Here is a 19685-nt window from a genome sequence, read left to right on the forward strand (position 1 = left end):
CAGGCCTTGGGGCCAGCTGCGTCCCTTCCAGCCGGCTCGAAGTCTCACCCTCACGGTCAGTGGTGACATTCACAGCCTCAAACGGGACAGGTCCGGTGGCTAAGGAGGACACCCCATTCGAGGCGGTGACCTCGAACGTATAGGTGAAGTCAGGACGCAGCCCACGAATCGCCACCCAGGGCTCCACAAGGTCCCGGGGGCCAGGGTCGAAGGTCAGGTCTCCTCCGCAGGGTGTGCAGGACCCCCCAGGGCGGCACTCCCGGCAGCGCAGGGCATACGTGAGGTCATCTCGGCCCCCGGACTCGAGGGGGGCGCTCCACTCCAGGCGCAGGGAGGAGCCATTCAGCCGGGGAACCACACTTCTCGGAGCAGAGGGCGGCGCTGTGGGACACCAGGGAGTCAGGCTGACCCGCTCAGCAGAGAGGGGCAGTGGGGCACGCAGGCAGCCTCGTGACTTCTTGTCTTGGCTGGGCACCAGCAGGCCAGGGCCAAGAGGAGGAAGGCCGGAGAGGCTGGGAGCTGGGGTGGGTGTCCACCCGCCGCCCCAGGGGTCACTGGTCACTTACTGGTACAGGGTGCACCCCGGGAGTCTGTGAGGGCCCGGAAGTACCCAACGCGGCACTGGCAGACGGGCGAGCCAATGGTGTTGGAGTGGCTGTTGGCTGGACACGACTGGCAGGACCCCTCCCCATTTAAGGGCTTGAAGGTGCCTTGGGCACAGGCTGAGAGAGAGAGACAGCGTTCATCAGAAACATTCAGCCGCTCTTAAAGTTGCGTGGAGGGCACACAGGGAGCAGCAAGGAAGAGCTCAGAAACTTCGCCTCTAAGAGGAGAAGGGGACCCTCCCTCCAGATCAGGGTTTCTGACCTTTGTTAACCTCGACACCCCCTACAAATACCCTCTGGCGGTCTGGTGAAACCACAGACCGCTGCTCAGAATTATGTTTTTAAACGCACACCACTAAATACACCGGATCACAACAGAGACCAAGTAAAGTGAAATACGATGATCAAAACATGAGAAAAACAAGCTCGTGCCACAGGAATGAACGTGTTTTCTTTATTTACAAGGTAGAGTGGCAGGCCCGATGGCCACTGGAATACTGAAGCCCCGATGGGCAAAAAAATGCAGCTAGGACATTCCTGAATCTTCTGGAACGGGCTGGGGAAATAGCTGTGATTCGAAAGGTGTGCAAGTCTCAGGTCCTGCTGTGACTGCTGGGCCCTGTCACTGTCAGAGGCCAACTGCAGGTGGAGGTGAGTGACAGTAAGGTCATTTTCTTTTCCACAGAAGTTCCCAGATCCCTTATGTTCAATCTACAAAACCTGAGTTTTGCACGCACGCGCTAGAGAAAAATAGCTAAGTGAGAATTCAGTCTCAGTAAATTAGAGGAAACCATAATGAACAAGAAACAGAGACCACGATGCCTTTGTCCTCAGAGCCCAACAAGGTACCCTCGTCCAGCGGTCAGCCCTGTGCCCCTCACCCCTCATCCAGGAAAGAATTGGGGACATAGTTAGGAGAAAGGGTGTGAAAGAGCTCAGAACTATGCTGGGGGCTCTGTAAACAGGCCCTGTGAGTGCCCTTGAGAACAGAGAAATGTTCAAAATGGAAACTGGAGTGGGTCCAAGAGCGGGGTATGGGCGAGCTGCATGGGTGGGCAAGCTTTATGGAGAAGACGCTGGGCCTCACCTCGGCACTTGGTATTCCCCTCGGCGGCCTCGAACCCTGGGGCACAGCTGCAGCCCGTGACCGGCTGCTCGGCCCACTGGCCATCCTCCCGGCAATAGAGGCTGGGGCTGGGGCCGGGGGTGGGGACGGCGTCAGCCACACAGCTCCCCGCCACGGGCACCACAAGCTCCCGAGGCACAGTCTCCGGGAAGCGGGTGAGGTTCACGGTCAGCTGGGCGCACTTCTTGTAGAAGAGGTGCAGGGACAGCAGGGCCATGCAGGCACCCTGGTCCTGGAAGGCCAGATAGAAGCCAGCCTTGGTGAGTGGGCCCAGACGCAGCGTCTTCACGTTCACCTTCCCGGTTGCCTCGGCCCCAGGGCGCTTCCGGGTCAGGTGCTCAGCAGCCACTGTGTCCACCTGCCAGGAGCAGGGAGAGACTCATTGCCAACTGTCCTCTGCTCCCCGAGGGCCTGGTGGACTATTTTCTTCTTCCCAGCTCACCCTCTCCCTGACCACCTCCGTTCCTGTTCCAGAACCTTCTCTCCACTTGCCTGCAGGCCCCAACATTACCCATTAATGCTTGCTGAGCTCCTATGATGCGTCCAGCCTCTGTCCTGCACCCCCCTTTCTCTTCACTCACTCAACCTACAGACATTTATCAACACCTGCTCTATGACAGGCCCCTGGACTCGGAGCCGAGGAAACAGGAACGAAGGAAACAGAGAAGTTAAAAGCATGATGAGATCTGTAGCTGGCGGGAGACCCCAGGGCAAAGGCGTCCTGGGGGAGTTGAAGCTTGCAAGGCAAGTAGGAATTGGATGGAAGGCGCAGAAAGGAGTCTCTGAAGGGCAAGGTGTACTCGGAGAAGGTGGGAAGTGGCAGAGGTGGTCTAGACGACCCCCCCCACCCTGCCCCGGGGGTCCTGGGGGCAGCTCAACTACACGTGACTGCTCCACCCAGCCAACCACCTTCTTCCCTCTCCAGGCTGCAGCATCCTGCTTCCAGGCCCCAGCGCCCCCGCAAACCCCCAGGGCCTCGGAAGCTCAGCCATTGCCCCTGGACCACAATGGGCCTGCCGCAGTCCCACACTGGCCGGCGGCTGGGTCCCGGGCGCCCGGGTACCTTGATGTAGGGGTTCTCCATCCAGGCTGGCGTGAAGGCTGTGGCCGTGTCAGCATCGCTCTCGAAGTAGAAGACAGTGAAGGTCTCCTTGCAGGAGCGCCCGGCCCGGGTCAGGGACAGGCACTCGAGCATGGTGAAGCGAAGCGTGGCATACACGTGGACAGCTCCCCGGCGCGGGACCCAGCCGGTGCGCAGCCAGTGGGCCAGGCCCGGGGCCCGCTGCACGTCGCACACCTCGTAGGTCCGAACGCTGTGCTGCTCTTCATCCAGGCCGCTCAGCTCCTCCCACTGTGGGGAGAGTGGGGGGAATCAGCTTGGGGGCTGCTTGGGGGGGTGTCTGTGATAAAGCAAGGAGGGGCTCAGGCTGCTGTGATCTGGGGGCTGGCGGCATGGGAAGCAGGCCAGCACAGGTACCTCTTGTCCCTCCTCCTTCGGTGTCCCTCCAAGCCCCAGCTCCTGGGCCTGCCTCCTACCTGCCCCTCCACCTGAGGGAACGTGACCCACTTCAGGTCTGCAGTTTCCAGTTTCGTGTTCAGCAGGGTCTCTAAGGCAGACAGCAGACAGACAGACAGTCAGCACTGGGGGAGACACCAGGGAGACCAGATCCCTGGGAACTGACTGAGGCAGGTGGGTCCTCTGAGCTCCAAGCTGGTGGCATTGGGGCTGACTGAGCCGAGAGATGAAGAGGGGAGCAAGTCCTGTCCTCTGCCACCCTGTTTCTCATCTCTTTATTGGAGTGCCAACCCCACCCCTAACAGCTGGCAGGCACCGGGCTGCCCCCCTCCGAATTCCCTGATCTAGGCTTCTGAGAACCGCTCTGCCCTGAGGAAAGGCGAAGAAGGCCAAACAGCTCAGACAGGGTTAAACTAGAACCCCGACCTGGCATGACCTGAGGGAAGAGAACCACAGGCAGGGGGATACCCTTCCCTACAGGGCCTGCCTCACCTCCACTCACAGTCCCTTCCTCAAATCCAAAGTCACTGCCTCCCTCCCTGCAACCCCATTCCTGCTCCAGGCTCCCACCTCCTTTTGGGACCAAACACTCCAGTTCTTTAGATCCCTGAAGGTGGTACTCAGCTGCCCAGGCCCAGCCCTGCCACCACCACCCCCTGCCCCCACCTCAAGAGCTCGCTGCTGTCAGAGGAGGAAGTGCTGGAGGCCAGGACGCTTGGGTTCCCGCCCTGGCCCCTGCCTGCAGAGGCCTCACATCTGGATTTGGTTACGGGAAGGAAAAGGGGAGGAGATTTTAGGGGTGTGTGTATGGAGGGGTGAACACACCTGGCTCCGCTCCGCTCTGGTCTCTGGGGAGGGGCATCGGGGGAGGGGTGGGGCTCTGGCGGAAAGGGGGGATTAGGAGAAACATCACAGCCCCTGGCAGTGGAGGGTAGAGGGAGGGTAGGGGAATCCCCTGGGAGGCTAGTGCCATGTGGGAGGCCCCCAGGGGAGCCAGCAGCACACCTGGGACCAGGTTCCCCCTACTCACCCGCCTGCCTCCCTCTGCCCCTGTGGGGGCTGCAGGGGAGAAGGGAAGGTGGGTGGGTGGGGCAGCCTCCTCCCAGGGGCCAAGTGATGTCCACAGAGGGCAAGGGATCAGACGGGACCCCAGCCAACCCGAGGTGAGGCCCGGGCCCCCGGGGGTGGCAGGAGCCAACCCGGCACGCTGGGGACAGGATGCCCGGGTTCTGGGAAGGGGGTGGATAGAGGCTGCCGTCTCCACCCTCCATTGTTCCAGCCTGGATAGTGTTTTCCTGTCTCCAATTTACACACTGTCTGTTTCAGGGCTGTCCTCAGCGCTCTGAGAGACTCACTTTCTCTCCTCCTATCTCAGGCTCAGAGGGCCTGCCTCAATCTGTCAATTCTCTTGCCTCTCACCTCTCTCCTCCACCCTCTGTGCACCTCCATTTCTGTCACTATACTCCCCTAGGTTTTCCGTCTCCAGCCTTTCACGTTCACCGGGGCACGTGGCCCTGGGCAGGTTATCTCACTCTTCTAAGCCTCAGTCTCCTCATCTGTAAAATGGGGCAACAATCCCTCCCACAGCAGGGCTGTTGTGAAGGTGAAAATTTAGCGCAGGCCTCAGGCTGGGAAGGAACTTACTTAGCAGCATGAAAACATTCCCCCTTTCTCCTTTGCCTCTTTCCTTCCCTCTCGACATGCTTTGCCCTGGGGCGTATCTCCCCACTTTGTCTTCCTTTCCCTCACTCAGTTATTTCCCCTTCTTTCTCGGAGCCGGGCAAGGGTTCCCTCTCCCCCTCCCCAGCCTTTGATCCCCAGCCCAGAGCAGCACTGCCCAGCCTGGGGGAGAGGGGTTTCCAACTGCCTTTGATTCCTCCTCCTCAGCAGCCCCCCCCTGCCCTCCCCCCCCCCACCGCCAGAGACCCCTTTGATTCCAGGCAGTGAAGGGGGGGAAGGAGGCAGCTCATTGAAAGGAGATTAGGGCCGTAGGAGGAGGGTTTATAGGGCTCTGGGCTCGGCTCCCCCTCTAAGAGATGAAGCGAGGGAAAAGACTCCTGGATGAAGAAACATCTGGGAGGAACACAGAAAAATCAGAAATCGTAGCTATTAGGCTAAGTTCAGGTGACCCGGGGGCTGTGAAGGTCAGTTTCTGCTGGCCTGTGGGGTTGGAGAAGGGGGCCTAGGCAGGACTAGTGCAAGTCTGGGGTCTAGATGGCATTTAAAGGGCTGAGGTGCAGCCTGGGGAAACCAGGGAGGGGGCCTCACGGCAGCAGAGGCAGTGGCTTTGAGACAGATTTGGGCGTTTGGAGGGTGAGTTTAGAAGGTGGCCCAGCTGCCAGAGGCCAGGGGAACCGCAGGATCAAGGTGTGAACGATGAGGAATGGGGGTGGGGGCAGTTTTCTGGCCTAGCATTCTGCCTGGTCTACAGTTGTTCCTCCAGAAACGTTTCCTCATGTTTGGCAGAGGTGGGAAGAGGGACAGAAGCTTTGGAGACAGTTTGAAGGTTGGAGGAGGGAGAAAAGGAAAGGCTGCCAAGGGCGTACGGAATCAGGGTTAAGAATCTGGGAAGCTGGGGCAGGGGCAAGTCCCGGGACGGAGCTCCACTCCTTCTCTTTCCCAAACAAAAGAAAACTCCACTCCCCGCTGGGCCGCCTCCTCCCCGCCCCCCGCCCGGTCTAGCACTATTGGTCCGAAGTGCTCAGGGTTGGGGTGCCGGAGTAGGGGCAGACCGAGGCCGGCTCCCTCACTCCGAGGCCCAACTCTGGGGGCCCCTGGAGTGCCGGGGTGCCCCCTGGGAAACTCACCTTCTAAAGCCGCGACGAGCGAAGCCCAGCAAAGCAGAGCCCGGAGCTCCATGGCGCCGCCTTTCTCGGGTTGGATCCGATCCGAGTTTGGGGGGCACTAGCCCCCCCAGGTCGGACCCCCCCCCTCGAGACGGCAGACACCGACTCCCCACCCGGGACCCTCGGTCGGGGCCCTCAGCGCGGGCCCATGCGGGCGCGCTCCGCACAGGCACCAGGCGGCGGCGTCCAGGTGTGGCCCCGCGTCCCCGCCGCGCGCGCGGGCGGGCGGGGGGCGTCCTCGCACTGGCTGCGCCGGGCGGGCGCAGAGCGAGACGTGGCTAGAGTCGGGGTCCCTCCGGGGCCTCGGGGTCCCGCCCCGGCTGGCTGGGGGTGGGCCGGCCGCTCGCGGTCTCCCCCCCTCCCTGGAGTGGTGCTGCTCGCGCGCCGGGCCGGGTGCGCTCCGAGCCGGCCGGGAGGGTGGGAGCGGAGCGGGGACAGAGCGGGAGGGAGGGAGACTGCGGCGCGGGGCCGGGCGGGCCGGGGCTGGGCCGGGTTGGGACTGGGCCGGGCGGCGCCTGGCCGGGGAGGGAGGGGCGCGCGGGGGGCGGGAGAGCTCCCCCCTCCCCGAGTCCGGGCTCGGCGTGGGGGCCGGGGCGCGCTGATTGGAGCGCGCACTGCTGAATAATTCATGAGGGAAGCAGAGCGGGACGCCGAGCGGAGCAGGTCGGGAAGTTGGGAGAAAGTTTGGAGAAGGGGGAGGGGCGGCGGGCGCGGAGCCCGGGGACCGCCCAGACGTGCGCGGTGGCCGTGCGCCCTGACGCGGACCGCGCGTGTCGGGGCCGGGGCCCGGGGACCCCCGGGGCAGGTCCGAACCCAGCACACGGCAGGCAGCGGAGAAACACACCCAGCAGCAGCACGGAGGGCCGCCCGGACGTGCGTGGAAAAGTGCACTACTCACTCGAAGCCCGCTCCAACCTTCTTGCGGACTTTGGATTCTACTCCTGGATGCGCCCACTACTCCATAGTTGGCGCAGGGGACCGTGTTTGGGGGAAGTTTCTGAGGATGGAGGGTGGCGCATTGGGCTCCCGAGACAGCGATCACTGCTTAGATGACCCTGGAGCGAACGTTCACACAATCACTCAACAAACATTAGGTATGGGGACCTGCTGTGCGCGCAACCTAGCGAAGTGGGGCAACTGGGTTGAGATGGGGAGGAGTATAGAAAAAAAGGAAGCAGGAGTAAATAAAAGGTAGGTGGGACCGAGAGTAAAGAGTCTGGATGGATTCCCAAATCACCATCTTCACTCTCACTGTCGCGTTGGGGAGAGCTCATTGCCGCCCGCAGCCCTGACCCCTGAGACTGGGCCGGGGCTGCTGCTGTCTTTCCAGAGGCCGTTTCCTGTCTGGCTCCTGGGGGCCCTTGGGATGGCTGGGAGGGCCCTTCCTCTCTTTGCCACCTCCCCACCCCCATCCCATCAGTTAGAGGGGAGGGTCCAGGAAAACAGTGTTCCTCCCACCAACCCCCCTTATAAGTCAGGTCACCTATGGAGGGGGGGGCGCTGCAGGAGTCCGCCAGTGAAGAGCTGGAAGAAACGGGTTTAACTCAGAAATTTAAGGGAGACAGAGTCTGGAGTTGCTGAGGAGCCGAGAGAGTGAAGGAACACTCCTTGCTGCCCAGGACGTTGGGGAGGGAGGTGGATGAGGGGGGGTGAGGAGACTGCCAAGCGCTTCTAACCCCCCAAGAGGACAGCTAGGCCTGCAGTGACCTCTTGTCCCAGCGCACTTATCTTCCGGCCACAAGTGTGCTCCCCACACCCCTGCCCTTCCTCATGGCCCTGCCTGGGTCCTGCTCCGGGGTGGGGGGTCACGGAGGGCAGGAAACAGCCGGCTTGGCTGGAGCCAGGCAGACCAGGCCAGGGCCAGGAATCCCCTCCTCCCTCCTTGATCCAAGCCATATCTCCCTTCTCTCACTCAGCTTCTCCTCCAGGTTAAACACCCACCTCCTCACTCGGAACACACACACCTTTCCCTGCTTCTCACTACACACTCAAATTCTTTCCTCCAAAAGTTATGTCTCTATCTCTTCCTGGGCTCTGTGCTCAACCTCCTTGTGCCCTTGATTGCTCGAATTGTCTCATTTGGTTGGGATCCCTGATGGGGTGGGGGGTGGATGGCCTGAATGGTAAAGAGAGACCCACACAGATGCACAGAGAAATGAGGCAGGGGGGAGTGAGGGCTGATGAGACAGAGGGGTGCAGCTCACTGCAGATTCGAACCCTGTATTTCTGACCCCTGAGAACCAGGCCCCCTCAGCTATAGGGAAGAGAACTCAGATAAGAAAATACCCAGTTGAGGGGTGCCTGGGTAGCTCAGTCCGTCAAGTGTCCAACTTCGGCTCAGGTTATGATCTCATGTTCATGAGTTCAAGCCCCAAATCGGGCTCTGCGCTGACAGCTCAGAGCCTGGAGCCTGCTTTGGATTCTGTCTCCCTCTCTCTCTTCCCCTCCCCTGTTCACATTCTGTCTCTATGTCTCAAGTATAAATAAATATTAGAGAAAAAAAAACACCCAGTCGATCCCTTATCATAGGGTCCTCAGTCCCCACCCCTCCCATCATGTAAGCCAGTTCCCAATATCTAATGTATACCAGTAAAAGAATGAATAATGGGGCACCTTGCCGGCTCAGTCAGAAGAACCTGCAATTGTTGACCTCGGGGTCGTGAGTTCAAGCCCCACATTGGGTGTAGAGATTATTCAAATAAATAAATAAACTTAAAAAAAACACAAAAAATAAATAAAGGAATCAATAAAATAAAGCTGTTATTAAGCATCTGCTATGTGCCACGCGATCACTGTGCTAGTTTGCAGATTTGTAAAGCAAGGCTCCTGGCCTCAAAGATCTTCTAATGGGGCAGGAATCCCAGTATTTCCCCTTTCCTTGGAGATGATATCTGAGCTTTTCACTCCAATGCTCAGGAGTGTCTATCCTGTGAGTGTGAAGTCATTTCCTCCACCCTCCATCCACCCAGGACTACTTCCTAGCAAAGCTAATTCAGTATCTACTGTATTACATTACGTAAGTGATCAGCCAAATCACTACCTGGATGGATGCTTGTGGAACAGACCTGAGCAAATCTCGGGTGCTCCTTCCTTCATTATTAGAGTGCTTCACTGCCCTCTCACCCCAAAATTAGGCTGTCACCCCCTGTTCCTTGCCTATGATCATCGCCATGGCAGTACCTGTGTAGAGCATCCCCACCCCAACAGCTGGTCGGGCTTTTAAATTTTTTATTTTTATTTATTTATTTATTTATTTATTTATTTATTTATTTTTAAACGTTTATTTATATCTGAGACAGAAAGAGACAGAGAATGAACGGGGGAGGGTCAGAGAGAGAGGGAGACACAGAATCTGAAACAGGCTCCAGGCTCTGAGCTGTCAGCACAGAGCCCGACGTGGGGCTCGAACTCACGGACCTCGAGATCATGACCTGAGCCTAAGTCGGACGTTTAACCAACTGAGCCACCCAGGCGCCCCTAAATTTTTTATTTTTAAGTATATATCTCTATACCCAAAGTGGGGCTTGAACTTACAACTTCAAAATCAAAAGTCACGTGTTCTACCAACTGAGCCAGACAGGTGCCCCAGGTTTCCTTTTTGCTACCCACATCATGACAGTTATTTGGCACAGTGTTGGAGTTAGGACTTTCCCTATATGTAATAAACAACAAATCATCCCTTTCACTGAAAATTCTAGAAATTGTCATTCCTCCCCCCATATCCCAGTGCCCTTCATAGGGTGCACCTCACCCTGTCAAGTCTAGAGTTAAGTTTAGTGGAAGCCCATGAAGTTTAAGCTTCCGCACCCCTCACCTGACTGCCCCTCCCACTGTCCTGGTTAATGAGTGCCATCAATTTAAACAGTTTTTAAGGTGAATTCCAGCACAAGAATGTTTGAAATAGCCTGAAATCTTACGGCCCTTACACAAAGGGAATTTGGTAGAGGTTTCAACATTGCCAATAATGAGTTTGTAAACCTCAGTGAGATCTTTATAAACTTTCAATAATGAAAGAAAAAAAAAGTCAACTGGCCATAATAGAGGGAAGATGGAGACAAAGAGAAATAGAAAGTAGTATTACAGAGTCCTTATCATATGACAAGGTAGCCCCAGTACACAGGTAAGAAAAAGGTAGGACATGAAAGTATTATACAGATGTGTTGGGCAATTATTTACTACACCTAGCCTGTTTTTCTTGATTTGGTAATATTTATGGTAATTGTCATCTTAACTTTTGCTGTGATTTCTACATTTACTTTTTTAAACATTTATATTTGAGACAGAGAGTGTGTGTGCGCGTGCGGGGGAGCGGGAGAGGGTTAGAGAGAGGGGGAGACACAGAATCTGAAGCAGGCTCTAGGCTCTGAGCTGTCAGCACCGAGCCCGATGTGGGGCTCGAACCCACGAACCGCGAGATCATGACCTGAGCCGAAGTCGGACACTTAACCAACTGAGCCACCCAGGCACCCCAACTCAGCAATTATCATTATTCTAAGTTTATTTATTTATTATGACATAGCAAGTATGTGCACAGGGGAGGGGCAGAGAGAGGGAGAGAATCCTAAGGAGGCTCTGCACTGTCAGTGTAGAGCCCTACTTGGGGCTCGAACCCATGATCCACGAGATCATGACCTGAGCAGAAACCACGAGTCGTCATTTAACCGACTGAACCACTCAGGCACCCCTCAACAATTATTTATCGTACTTTTGCTATGGACCAGGACTAGGGACACAAAGTCATCCTTGACAGCCCAGGGGAAGAAACAACCACGAAACTTCAACAGAACCCAGGAAGCTATGTGTGGAGCATAAGTAGTGGCATACAGAGGGTCCTATGGGATCCCAGGGGGAGCACATGTAATCCAACCTGCGGGTTCAAGGTGAACTTTCTGGAGAAGATGATGCTGTCTGACTGGAGTCCTAGAGGAGATTGGGGGAAAGGTTGCTTTAAAGGCAGAAGGGGGCGGCGCCTGGGTGGGTCATTTGTTGAGTGTCTTACTTCAGCTCTGATTGTGATCTCACTGTGGGTTCAGATCCTGCATTGGGCTCTGTGCTGACGCGTGGAGCCTACTTTGGATCCTCTGTCTCCCTCTCTCTCTGTCCTCCCCCCCTCAAAAATAAATAAACATTAAAAAAAAAAAAAGGCAGAAGGAGAGCAAAAACAAGAGTGTGGACGTAGTGAGATTGTTCCTGTGCTGCCAGAGTTCAGGACACCAGGGTGTAGATTGCCAGGACAGTGACAGTGGATGAGCTGGTGACATGAGCAAGGGCCAGCCTGACATCACAGGACAATCCTGGATTGCAGGCTTGTCCTGAACACCTGGGGAACCACTGAAGGGTTTGAGACAAAGAGGCAACCCTATCAGATTTGTGTAGAAAGACCTCATGTGTCCAACTTTGGAGAATAGATTGAAAGGGATCAAGACTGGGACGCCTGAGTGGCTCAGTCGGTTAGGCATCCGACTTCGGCTCGGGTCATGATCTCGAGGTCTGTGAGTTCGAGCCCGGCGTCAGGCTCTGTGCTGACAGCTCAGAGCCTGGAGCCTGTTTCCGATTCTGTGTCTCCCTCTCTCTCTGCCCCTCCCCCGTTCATGCTGTCTCTCCCTGTCTCAAAAAATAAATAAATGTTAAAAACAATATATATGAAAGGGATCAAGACTGAAGGCAGAAAAAACACATGTAGGTCTCCAAATGACAGTAAGGGCTTGAAAGGACAGAAGTATGCGCTCACATGTGAGAGCAGGTAGGTCTTGGAGCCTGGCCATGGGAGTGGGGGAGACTGAAATCAAGTATGGTTCAAGTTTCAGACTCTGGCAGCTAGGTAGGAGCCAGGGGATTGCAGCCACCAGGGAGGAAGGTGTGGTCAGGTTGAATTTGAGATCCCTGTGTATCATCCAGAACGCAGGTCCAGCAGTCAACCATACAGGCATTCAGGGGCAGCTTTTTGGCAGGAGATACAGGTTCAGGGGTTACTGGCATATGATGGTGATTGGAGCCTGTGCCCAGTGGGAGGGGGGTTGGAGGAGACTGTAGATTGGAAAGATGGAGGAAAGCCTTACACTTCACTATTTATTTATTTATTTATTTATTTATTTATTTATTTATAAAAGCAAACATTATCATATTTAATTCATCGTAAGAACTCTTAGGCAGGATGGGCGTTATTCTGACACCCACTTTATTTTTTCCTTTATTTATTTATTTATTTAAATGTTTTATTTATTTTTAAGACAGAGAGAGACAAAGCATGAACAGGGGAGGGGCAGAGAGAGAGGGAGACACAGAATCTGAAGCAGGCTCCAGGCTCTGAGCTGAGAGCACAGAGCCCTACGCGGGGCTCGAACCCACGAGCTGTGAGATCATGACCTGAGCCAAAGCAGGATGCTCAACCAACTGGGCCACCCAGGCGCCCCTCCTTTATTTATTTTTTAATGGTTATTTATTTTGAGAAAGGGAGAGCGCAAGCAGGAGAGGGACAAAGAAAGAGAGAGAGAAGAGAGAATCCCAAGCACGTTCCGCACTGTCAGCGCAGAGCCATACGTGGGGCTCAAATTCACGAATGAGATCATGACCTGAGCCGAAACCAAAAGTCAGACGCTTAACCGACTGAGCCACCCAGGGTGCCCTTCTGACATCCACTTTAAAGATGAGACGGGCTCAGGTTAAGTGAGCCGTCCAACGTACTTGGCCAGTAGTCAGCAGGTTGGCTGACTCCACTGTGGCACTCAGCATACAGGCTGGCCTTCCAGCCCCACCCCCAAGGACCTGAAGGACACCGATGTCCTTTTCCTCCTCCTTCTCTCAGCCAGGCCAGCCAGAGGGCATCTCCCCCCTTTGCCTTGCCCTTATCTTCTAGGAAGGACTGGCAGAGCTCACACCAGAAGCCAAGGCTACCAGAGGGTAAGAAATTGGTGAGAAGGGAGGGGAAGGAGCTGAAGACTAGAGCTAGAAGGGAGAGGTGGAGGAGGAGTGGTAGCAGGGGAGGAGAGGTATCGGGAGGCTCATTGTCCCAGCTGGGAAGTCTTTTGTTTCCTCTCTTCCCTTGGCAGCCTGACAGGATATGAGGCCAAGCCCCCTCTCCATGCCAGCATCCCCCCACCCACTGAACGTGGCCCTTCCCTTACCATTGTGTCCTTGACAGGAATGGGGGGCAGGGGCATTGGCTCTAGGAGGGAATATAAGTGGCTGGGGGACTAGGCTACTAGGGTCCAGAAGGGACAAGAAGACCCCGGGGGCGAGGGGTGGGGGTGCTGGTTCATGAAGCTTAGCAGAAAAAGCTTTGTGCCTGGGGAGAAGCAGGAAGCCAGGCCTGGGTGGGGCCAGCACAGAGGGTAGCAGGTCGGGCCAGGGGGAGGTAGGTTGGGCCCCAGAGGAGATGACGCAGGGCTTCAGGCCTTTCCCAGCGCCCCCCCCCCCCCCCATTCCAGCCTGTGGGCCTGAGAGCTCACCTGAACTGCACTGTCCCCCCCACCCCCTCCATTCCCAAAAGTTGACATCAACCCTGCTAGGGCAGTTGGGATCTGGCAGAGCCCAGGAAACTCAGGTGTCCTGCCCGGGGCCCTCCACGTCCACTTCGCTGGATTCCCTCCCTCCTCGGGATCCAGGGGTCTGGCCTCCCACTCTGGTCCTCCAGGAATCCTGGAATTTCATCCCTCCCCTCCGCTCCCTCCTGGACCATTTTGCTCCATCAGCTGTTCCTGCAGGAAGGGCGCCCGCTCAGCCTCGCCTCTCTTCCCGAGCCTTTTGTTTGCTGGGTCTGCAGGAAATTGCAGGGGCGGTGGCCAAGGGCTCATCTGCCCCTGGGGCCTGGGGGAGGGGGTCCGGATTCACGAGACTTAATCCTGGGGAGCTCACCCCGCGCTGCGGGGTCGGCGGCGGGGGGGGCGGGATTGTGGATCGCCAGGGAATTCACATTTAGGGCCTGAACTCTGAGTGGGGCACCTGCGGAGTGGATTAGACGTCCTTGGCCCCGAGAGGCAGTCCGGGTGTGTTCGGGGGTGCCCAGAACTGGAGGCTGGACTGACACTGTGAGGTCACTTAATAGGTTGACCGAGGAGCTTGCACCAGGGGCGAAAACCCCAGATATTGAATCCCAGAACCTCGTCCTACACGCCTCGGATGACACCGATCCCAAGCAGTGGGGAAGCAGCAGTCAAGTCACACCAAGCATCTCCGAGAATGAGCTAATGCCTTTCTCCTCAAAAAAAAAAAAAAAAAAAAAAAAAGGTGGGGAGGAGGACCAGCACGTAGCCCCCGAATTCGCGCCTTCCCAGGACGCAACCGCAGACTTAGGCGAGGCGTGGACGCTCTAGCGAGCCGACGCCCTCTCGTTGGTTGCCCTCTCTCTGAGGCCACCCTGGGCGCAGCCATCTTCCCTTCCCAGCAGGCGGGTGGCGCTCGGTGCAGTCACGTGAGGAGCAAGTTTCCCAACCCGTGCAGGCGACTGTCTAGCAGTCTTCTAAAGCGGCAGAGCTACAGTAGCGAAGAAAACAAAAGTTCCTGTTTCGCGGAGCTTGACTTTTTTTTGGGGACTAGGCAGGCAGTGAACAAGATAAATATATGACGTATATTAGATGGTGTTAGTGCAATGGAGAAAAAAAATGGGGATGGGATGAAGGGTGTGGTTCAATTTAAATGAGATTGGTGGAGGAGATTTCAAGAAGACGTCAAAATTTGCGTCCAGAACACCAAGGAAGCTCATGCCCTGTGGGCCACAGTGCGTTCTTGGAGGCTGGGGCAAGGAGATGAGGAGAGTGGGGTGGGATGCAGATTGGGTAGGGCTACAGGGGTAGAGTGGCCATGAAATACATAGACCACTCCGGCTCAATTCTGAGCCAAAGGACTATTAACATTTACACTAAGGCAATGGGCATAAACTTTGTAGTGGGACTATAGTTGATGAATCATGAGTTAAGTATGTTATCCTAATTATTAAAGCTTTTGTCTTTTACAATGGCAAAAATAGGAAACTATTGGAGAATTATTTTTTATTTTTATTATTATTATTTTTTAGTTTATGTTGAGAGAGAGACTCTCAAGCAGGCTTTGAGCCATCAGAGCAGAGCCCCATGCAGGGCTTGAACTCACAAATCTTAAGATCACGACCTGAGCCCAAACTAGGAGTGGAAGCCTTAACCGACTGAGCCACCCAGGTGTCAGTATTGGAGAGTTTTGAAAACAGAAGCATCACAAACTGATTCTTGCTTTAATAGCATCCTTAAAAAAAAAAAAAAAAAGATTTTATTTTTAAGTAATTTCCACACCCAACGTGGGACTCAAACTTACAACCCGGAGATTGAGTCGTGCATTCTACTGACTGAGCTTCCCAGGTGCCCCCTTAACAGCATCCTTCTAACTGCTCTTTTGAGAATAGACTGCAGGAACAAGGGCAGAAACAGGAAACCAGTTAGGGAGGTGTTGCCATAATGCAGGTTAAGAGATGATGGTGGCTTGGAGTAGGGTGATAACATGTGGTTGGACACTGGTAATATTTTAAAAGTAGAGGCAAAAGGAATTGCTGATGGGTTGGATGTGGGATGTGAGAGAAGGCATAACCCCAAGGTTTTTTACCTAAGCAAATGGAAACGTGGGAAGACCATAACAGGAGTAGGTTGTGGGAGGAAGTTTAGGCGTTTGATTTTGGAATATACAGAGTTTGAGCTGCCTGTTTGAAGTCCAAGTGGAGATGTCAGTGTGTTGTTGGACATACAGTGTGGAGCTCAGATCTGGGCTGGAGATACACCCTTGCTACACCATCATAGAGACGGTATTTAAGACATTGAGACTAGAAGTGGTCACTGAGGGAGTGAGTGTAAATGGTGAAAAGAAGTCTGAGGACCGAGCTTCTGGTCTTTGGTGGAGCCTCCAGTCCACAGTGCCTTGTGGCTGTGCCTCCAACATCTAGGAATGCTCCAGAGTTAAGATAAGAGAGGAGGAAGCCAAAGAGACCGAGCAGGAGGAAATGCGTGAGTGTGGTCTCCTAGAAGAAGAGGAAAGTGGTGGAGGAGAAGATGGTTATCAAATGCAGACATATCTCAGAGATAGTACAGGTTTGGTTCTGGACCACTGCAATTAAAGTGAATATCACAAGAAAGCCTGTCAAATGCATTGTTTGGTCCCCAGTGCTCATAAAAGCCATGGGTACACTGCACTGTAATCTATTAAGTGTGAAACAGCATTATGTCTAAAATCCATGTACACACCCCAATTAAAAAAGACTTCATTGTTTAAAGCTGCTGACCATCTGAGCTTTTGGTGAGTTGCAACCACTGACCACAGATCACCCTAACAAATATAAAAATAATGAAGAAGTTTGAAATACTGTGAGAATTACCGAAACGTGACAGGCATGAAGTGAGCAAATACTATTGGAAAAATGGTGCCAAAAGACTGGCTCCGTGTAGGGCTGCCACAAACCTTCGATGTATAAAAAAAATGCAGTATCTGTGAGGTGCAATAAAGCGAGGGGCAATAAAACGAGGTATGCCCGCATGTCAACTGATGATGGTTTAGTAACATGAGGACTAAGCAGCAACCCTTGGATTGACAGAGTGGAAGTCACAGGTGACTTGATGGGCAGTTTTGTTTTTGCTGAGGGGCAAAAGCCTAAATTTAGTGGGTTTGTTGTTACTATTTTATTACTTTTATTATCTATTTATTTATATTTAATGTTTATTTTTGAGAGAGAGAGAGAGACAGAGCACGAGCAGGGGAGGGGCAGAGAGAGAGGGGAAACACAGAATCTGAAGCAGGCTCCAGGCTCTGAGCTGTCAGCACAGAGCCAGACACGGGGCTCAAACTCACGGACTGCGAGATCCTGACCTGAGCCAAAGTCGCATGTCCAACCTACCCAGCCACCCAGGCGTCCCATCTTCACATTTCTTTTTAAATCCACTAGGGGCGCCTGGGTGGCTGGGTAGGTTGGGCTTCCCACTTTGGCTGAGGTCAGGATCTCTCAGTTTGTGGGTTGGAGCCCACGTCAAGCTCTGTGCTGACAGCTCAGAGCCTGGAGCTGCTTCGGATTCTGTGTCTCCCTCTCTCTCTGCCCCTCCCCTGCTCTCTCTCTCTCAAAAAAAATAAATAAATAAATAAATAAATAAATGTGAGGAGGGATTGGAAACAGCTAGTATAGACAACTTGTTTAAGGAGTTTTGCTATATAGAACAACAAAGAAATGGAGCGATAATGGGGGAGTACAGTGTATTCAAAAAAGATGGTTTTTTTTCCTTTTTAAGACAAGACGGGGAAAAAAAGCATATTTGTATATCTGTGGGAATGAGCCAATGAAAAGAGAAAACAAGATGATGAAATGGGACGTAGTGGCGGGTTGACCTTAGCTGGGAGCATGATCAGTTCATCACTAGTGACAGGAGGAGGGCACAGCGGAGCGTGCTGGTGGATTAGGAGCTTTTAGTCTCTTGGTGGCTTCTGTTTTCTCGCCGAATTGGGAAGTGAGATGGTGCCGAGGAGCTGTACAGGAAGCACAGAGGGCTGAACAGAGAGGGGTGAGGATGTAAGTCCTCTAGGAGTGCAGGAGAGTGACTAGACTAGAGAAATCTCATCTGAATGCTGGGCAGCATGAGGGCACACTTGAGGTTCATGGTCATGAATTTGAGATGAGCTCCCATAGTTGGATGTTTTCTTCAGCCACATTTAGCTGCTTGGGCAGGTTCAAGCTGGGCGGGGAGTTGCATTTACCTGGGCTGTGGTTTTGCCAGGAGGTTAATAAAGTGAGAGAGGGACAAGGGAGAGCTTTTCACTGACCATGAACTTTAAGCTGGATAAGAAGGGAAGTGAGTGGGGGACTGGGAAGAGGGCAGGATCAGTGGATTGGGGTGCAGTGAGGTGGAGGATTGTTGGGGTCAAGGCATGACAAAGACCCTTTCCTTGACCAAACTTCAGTCAGGCTTCTCTGAGCCCTCTTTAGACTTGGCCCCCATCCTTGCTGGGCCTGCCTCGCCTGGCCTAGTTTAGGGAGAATCTTCCCACCCTTGATACTTGATATCTGATCACCCTGGCCTGCCTTCAGCAAGAATCCTAAGTCTGTTTAGCTAGACCCCCCCCCCCCCCCGCTCTTTGTAATTTCCCATCGCTGACTCCCTCGTTCTGCTTGTTGGCTAGAAATGCCCAGCTGCCTTTGCTGTAGAGCCCCAACTCTTTCCCCTATTGTGACAGTTCTGACACCTACTGGAATGGTCCTGAATAAAGTCTTCCTTACCATTTTAACAAGTGTCAGATTAATTTTTTCCCCCCTTAGGAGGCATACCAGAAAAGGTGAATGGAAAGAAGGAGGGCCTGCAGTTATTTACTGGCAAGGACAACGTCTGGGCACAGCCACTGGGTATCGTGGAGCATGAGATCTATGCAGATCTGTGTTCAAGCAACTGCCACGCCTGGATGTTGGAAGTCTCATCAGTACGGTTATTGAAATCATCAAAAATTGCGACAGGATGGTGCTGGAGAGACCCACGAGCCAAACTCTGTTATGGTTAGCAGCGATGACCACTGAAGATGCCACAGTTCAGTTGCTCATGAGACCTCTCCCTGGCAAAGCCAACCTTTGGGCTGCTTTAAGCCCGTTCCTCTCCTAGGGACATGTTGCAGAGAATCTATAGCCAAAGGCCAGTGACCCTAAAAGCACTGTTCATTTCCTGAGGCTCAAATGACCGTGTAGCCACAAAGGACTATGTCAAAGTTTAGCAAGTGATTACCAAAGCTCTCCCAGCTTCAGCTTCCCTAAGAAGTACTTACCTCACAGTGCTTATGCATATATAACGTAGCACGACGTGCAAATAACTTACTGAACATTTCGGCATTGTTTTCGAGTGTCGGTCAGTTCATCCAATCCTCTCGCAGCAACCTCATGCAGGCAGGGCTCTATTTAATCCCCGTTTTATAGATGAGGAAACGTTACCAGGTGTTGATGGTACTGTTGATGGTAACTGTAAAGAGTGAGGAGGGGAGGAGGTCCCATCTCCCGGAGGTTCACAAGTCCTGTCATGTCTGTTAGAGGGGACGACACCTTGCAGGGAGACTGGAAGGCGGCAGGAGGACCTTGCGGACCGACGGTGGCCGGCGCAGCCAGGGCTCTCCCGGACCAGCGGCCGATGGCTCCCTCCGATGGCGGACGCGGAGAGCGCAGCCGGTTGGGATGGACCAGGCGTGAGGGGCGGGTCTCCGCGGGGGTGAGGGCTGAGGCCCGTATCCAGAGACATTCCAGGGATTCGAGAGGCCGGAGGAATAGGACTCCGGAAGGCGCCGAGCGACGCGGCCCCGCATTCCCGGCGACGCACCTGGGCCAGGTGTCACATCCCCGCCCACCTGCAGCTGTCTTCCGCCGTCGCCGCACGCCCCTTTCCGTGGTGTCGCCTCCGGGCGTCTCCGCGAGCTCGGAGTGGGCTCCCGCCCGCATAAAGGGTGCCTGTTTGCACGGGGGTGATGGGCCGCTTTAGGGGCCGTGGCCTACACCTTGCCGGAGACGCATCCCTGAGGGGCGACCCAGGGCAGTATCCCAGGCGCGTGTGGAGCAGGAGCCGCGCCGGCCCCCGGAGCCCGAGGGGGGAGGGGCTTCCCCGGGGGCGCGCCCACGGGGC

General features: G+C 54.7%; 1 protein-coding gene across 2 annotated transcripts in view; it reads right to left on the bottom strand.

Moving 5' to 3' along the window:
• EPHB4 (EPH receptor B4) overlaps positions 1 to 19642 on the bottom strand; it is a 30572-nt gene extending 10930 nt beyond the window's left edge. The window contains exons 1-6 of one of the 2 annotated variants that reach the window (XM_047839039.1): positions 18894 to 19642; positions 3268 to 3338; positions 2795 to 3082; positions 1693 to 2089; positions 567 to 722; positions 49 to 381 (exon numbers count right to left, since the gene is read on the bottom strand). In XM_047839039.1, coding sequence (XP_047694995.1) covers positions 49 to 381; positions 567 to 722; positions 1693 to 2089; positions 2795 to 3082; positions 3268 to 3338; positions 18894 to 18900 — 1252 coding nt within the window. In that variant the 5' untranslated portion in view covers positions 18901 to 19642. Of the gene's footprint in view, positions 1 to 48; positions 382 to 566; positions 723 to 1692; positions 2090 to 2794; positions 3083 to 3267; positions 3339 to 6054; positions 6952 to 18893 lie in introns of those variants that run through there. The other variant, XM_047839038.1, reaches the window with a different exon arrangement.
• Positions 19643 to 19685: the final 43 nt, after the last annotated feature.

The sequence above is a fragment of the Prionailurus viverrinus genome, chromosome E3, assembly GCF_022837055.1.
Source record: "Prionailurus viverrinus isolate Anna chromosome E3, UM_Priviv_1.0, whole genome shotgun sequence".
Taxonomy (NCBI): domain Eukaryota; kingdom Metazoa; phylum Chordata; class Mammalia; order Carnivora; family Felidae; genus Prionailurus; species Prionailurus viverrinus.